The 3,448-nt window shown below is 45.0% G+C and overlaps 1 protein-coding gene across 1 annotated transcript in view; it reads right to left on the bottom strand.

Moving 5' to 3' along the window:
* Window positions 1–1,818, bottom strand: part of Otoa (otoancorin) — a gene marked incomplete at both ends in the record, with an annotated part of 74,303 nt that extends 72,485 nt beyond the window's left edge. Inside the window, 4 exon segments of the mRNA XM_013504888.1 lie at window positions 1,087–1,114; window positions 1,230–1,260; window positions 1,353–1,381; window positions 1,724–1,818. Coding sequence (XP_013360342.1) covers window positions 1,087–1,114; window positions 1,230–1,260; window positions 1,353–1,381; window positions 1,724–1,814 — 179 coding nt within the window.
* Window positions 1,819–3,448: the final 1,630 nt, after the last annotated feature.

The raw sequence follows: 3,448 nt of genomic DNA, 5'->3' as shown, positions 1-3,448 counted from the left end.
CCTCCCTACAGTAACTGTAAAATAGAGCCCTCCCTACAGTAAGTGTGAAAAGCAGAAGCTGAGATACCCCAGTAGGCTGCGTAGTTGAGAATGGACTCCAAACTTGGATTTGAATCCTGACTCTAAGTGTGGACACAGCCAATTTGAAGAGTGCTCCTGTGCATTAGTTTCTCTTTTATGAAGTACAGCAAACAATTGAGATGACTCAAAAGTGCTTAAAAACAGTGCCTGATGAATAATGAATGCTCATAAATGACCTTTGTTGTTGTTGCTGCTGTCGTTGTTTTGTGCTGGGGCTTGAATCCAAAGCCTCGTCCATGCCACCCTATCACTGAGCTACAGCCCTAGACCTACAAGTAGCCTTTTATAATCCCATAGTTATTATAAATAGATGCATGGCTGACGGATAAATAAATAATTTAGCCTGAGAAAACACATCCAAAACTACCAACAGGAGTTATGTTAAGAAGAGGAGCATTCACAGAGCTCTTCCACTTGAACATAACCTGGTGTCCCTGTCATGGGATTCCCAGGCCCCATGTCTTCTCCTTCATTGTGTTAATCCTATTAGAATATTTGTTGATATCAGCCTTCCTACAACACTGCCTGATCCGGGATTCACATCCCCAGGACCTAGCACAGACCTGTGGGCAGCATAGGGCAGAACAGTGAAAGGAAAAGACAAGCCTGGAGCCGGCTTCTGGATGGCGTCCCGTCCCAGCTTCACCACCGGCCAGCTGTGTGGCCTCCATTTCTCCCTGGACCCAAGCTCCATTCTTCTGCTCAATGGGATGACAACCAGTCCTACCTTGCAGGCCACTTGTGTGAACTGCATGTGTTTCTGTGCACCAAGCACTTGGAATAGCACCGGCTAATGTGCAAGCAGTCCATAAACTTTGATTCTTACACCACAGCAGAGGAGGAATAAATACTTCCTACACAAGTGTGTCAGTCCTACAACACTTGTGCACTGGTTCACATTTTTTGTTATGAGCATGTATTACTCCCTACAGCTAACATACTTCCTTTTAGAATTATTAGTCAAAATCTACCCGATCCCTTTCTGTCCCCTCTGGGGCAAGTTACCTTTGAAACTGTATGAGATCCAGAAATGCTACAATGGGAATAAAATGAAAGACAACTTTAAAGCAGTCATTCTAGAGAGATCACAGCTGCACACTACTTGAAATTCATAAAAGATGCAAGTGGGGACAGAACGGGTACATTACCATTCAGATAGCTTCCCTCTATTATTTCTTCCTAAAAGGCAGAGAGATAACACCAAGTATAACGTTCAAAAGTTAGCAGTTCCAGGGGAGGGAATTTTGATTAGAGGGAAATGCAACACTCACGGCCATCTTTTGCAACAATGGATCCAAATCTGTAAGAAAGCCATGGAATATGTAACTGGAATTGAACTGTGTGGCCTTCAAAAATGCAAATATGCAGCAGGAGAAGAGCCTCCCCCAAAAAAGCTACTCCTAGAGGAAACGTTTAGTGAATTTTAATTTTACCTGTGCCCAATGTGAGAAAACCCTGGTTTGAAAAACACTTTTAGAACAACCCTGAAAATCCTACACATCTATGCACTCTCACCATCATCCCACACACATGTGCACACCTGCACACACCTCAGAATTCCTGAGGGCCTAAACTGATCCATCCCACTACACTCCCGCAGATGCGTGGAAATCATGGAAGGGATTCCTCCCTCCGGACTTACCTTGCCTGGAATTCGAAGCTTTCTGACCTGACACTGCATGGCTCAGAAAAAGGGCCAGGAACAGGGAGCACGTCCTAGGTTCCGGAGACATTCTCCTGCAGTTCATTCAAGCATAGTAGGGTTCAGGTTGGCTTTGTCACAATGTTCAAGCATATTCAAAAAACAAAAGAGTATGGAGACCCAGAGTCCCTTGAAGTTTTTAAAGATAATTTTAAAGTTCCGACTGCTTTGTGCCGTTCACTCCCCTGTCCTAGCCTAAGACACATTCACCTCTTGCCCTAAGGACTACAATGGCCTATTTCCATTCTACCACCTGTCTCCACCCCACTGTTCCAGTGAAGAGGAGTGGTTATAAGACAGACACTTTACTATCTCCTAGGAGGTTTATACCCAGAATATAAGAAGGGCTGTTGTAACTCGAGTATATTCTTGTATACTCAAAAACTATATCTTGTATATTCAAAAAACATAAAATATAAAGACAAACTTCTTTAAAATAAATATATATATAATTGTCTAATACTTACAGAAAGGATTATCACAGCATTAGTTAACAAGAACACACAAGTTAAACCCCAACAAGACCACTAAAAACTCACTAGAGTGGTGAAAACAAAGTGACAGTATAACTTCCGGGATGACGGTGGAGTGGTGAACAGCAGAGAAAGAGCCTCTCTGAGATTTGGTGTCCAGACGCTGGAATATAACAACGTGAGGAAGAGAAGGAGCGGGGAAGCGGGTCCCCGGGACCCAGGAGGGATCTGAAGTGAGAACAGAAGCCCACAGGGAGAGTGAAGAGAAAGATCTCAGTGAAGTAAAAGAAGATGGTATGCGGTGCTTTCTGCCTGAGCCCTGATTCACTGCATGGGCTGGAAGCTCGAACCTGTAGATGCGCGGTGACTGATGGCGACTTCAGAGGCCTCCGTGGAGAAACGGCCCGGTGGAGTGCAGCAGTGTATGCAGCAGACTACAATGGCTAGTGGGTTATCTGGGTTCAGACACTGCCCAGGAGAGGGCAACTGGCTGGTAGCCACCTTCGAGAGGCCAAGTGAGGGGCTGGGGATTTAGCTCAGTGGCAAAAGCACCTGCCTGGCAAGCACAAGGTCGTGAGTTTGATTCCAGGTACCAGAAGAAAAACAAAAACAAAAAAACAGACAGAGAGGCCAAGTGAGCTCAAAACTCACAATAGCTGCAGGACGGCTCCCTCTAGTGGCTCCCAGGGTCGGGGTGAGGCTGCCGAGTTCAACCTGTCAGGAGGTCAGGGAGCTGAGTTTAAGGCCGCAGGAAGGCAGGAGGCACGTGGAGGGAGTGCTACAGGTGGAACAGATCAGGTTCCAGCCTCAGTCTGAAACCAGCCTGAACTTCCGTGGAACCAAAGGGCAGGATTCCTGGGGTGGTCCATCACCCCACCTTAAAGCTACAGCACTGGCTGGGATTCATCACATTGGATCAGGACTCCATATGCCCATGTTGTCTATCAGTGACCGCAGAGGCATGCTTTGACTGGGCATTAGTAAAAACTATTTTCTTCTTTTTTTTTTTCTGTTTTTCTTTCTTTTCATGCTTTTTTTTTCTTGATTGCTTCTTTTTGTTTTTTACATGAGTGTGAACGTGGTTTCCATTTTTTTTTTGTCATTTTTTTGTCCTATTCTTGTTATTTCTTCCTTCTCACTTTCCCTCCTGTCTTCTTTACCAGTTTCCCAAATTTTGTATAATCTTCCTTTG

Source organism: Chinchilla lanigera, unplaced genomic scaffold (genome assembly GCF_000276665.1).
Source record: "Chinchilla lanigera isolate Chin_1 unplaced genomic scaffold, ChiLan1.0 scaffold00092, whole genome shotgun sequence".
NCBI classification, from domain to species: domain Eukaryota; kingdom Metazoa; phylum Chordata; class Mammalia; order Rodentia; family Chinchillidae; genus Chinchilla; species Chinchilla lanigera.
Note: the sequence above shows the minus strand (reverse complement) of the source record. Positions and strands in the feature narration are given on the sequence as shown.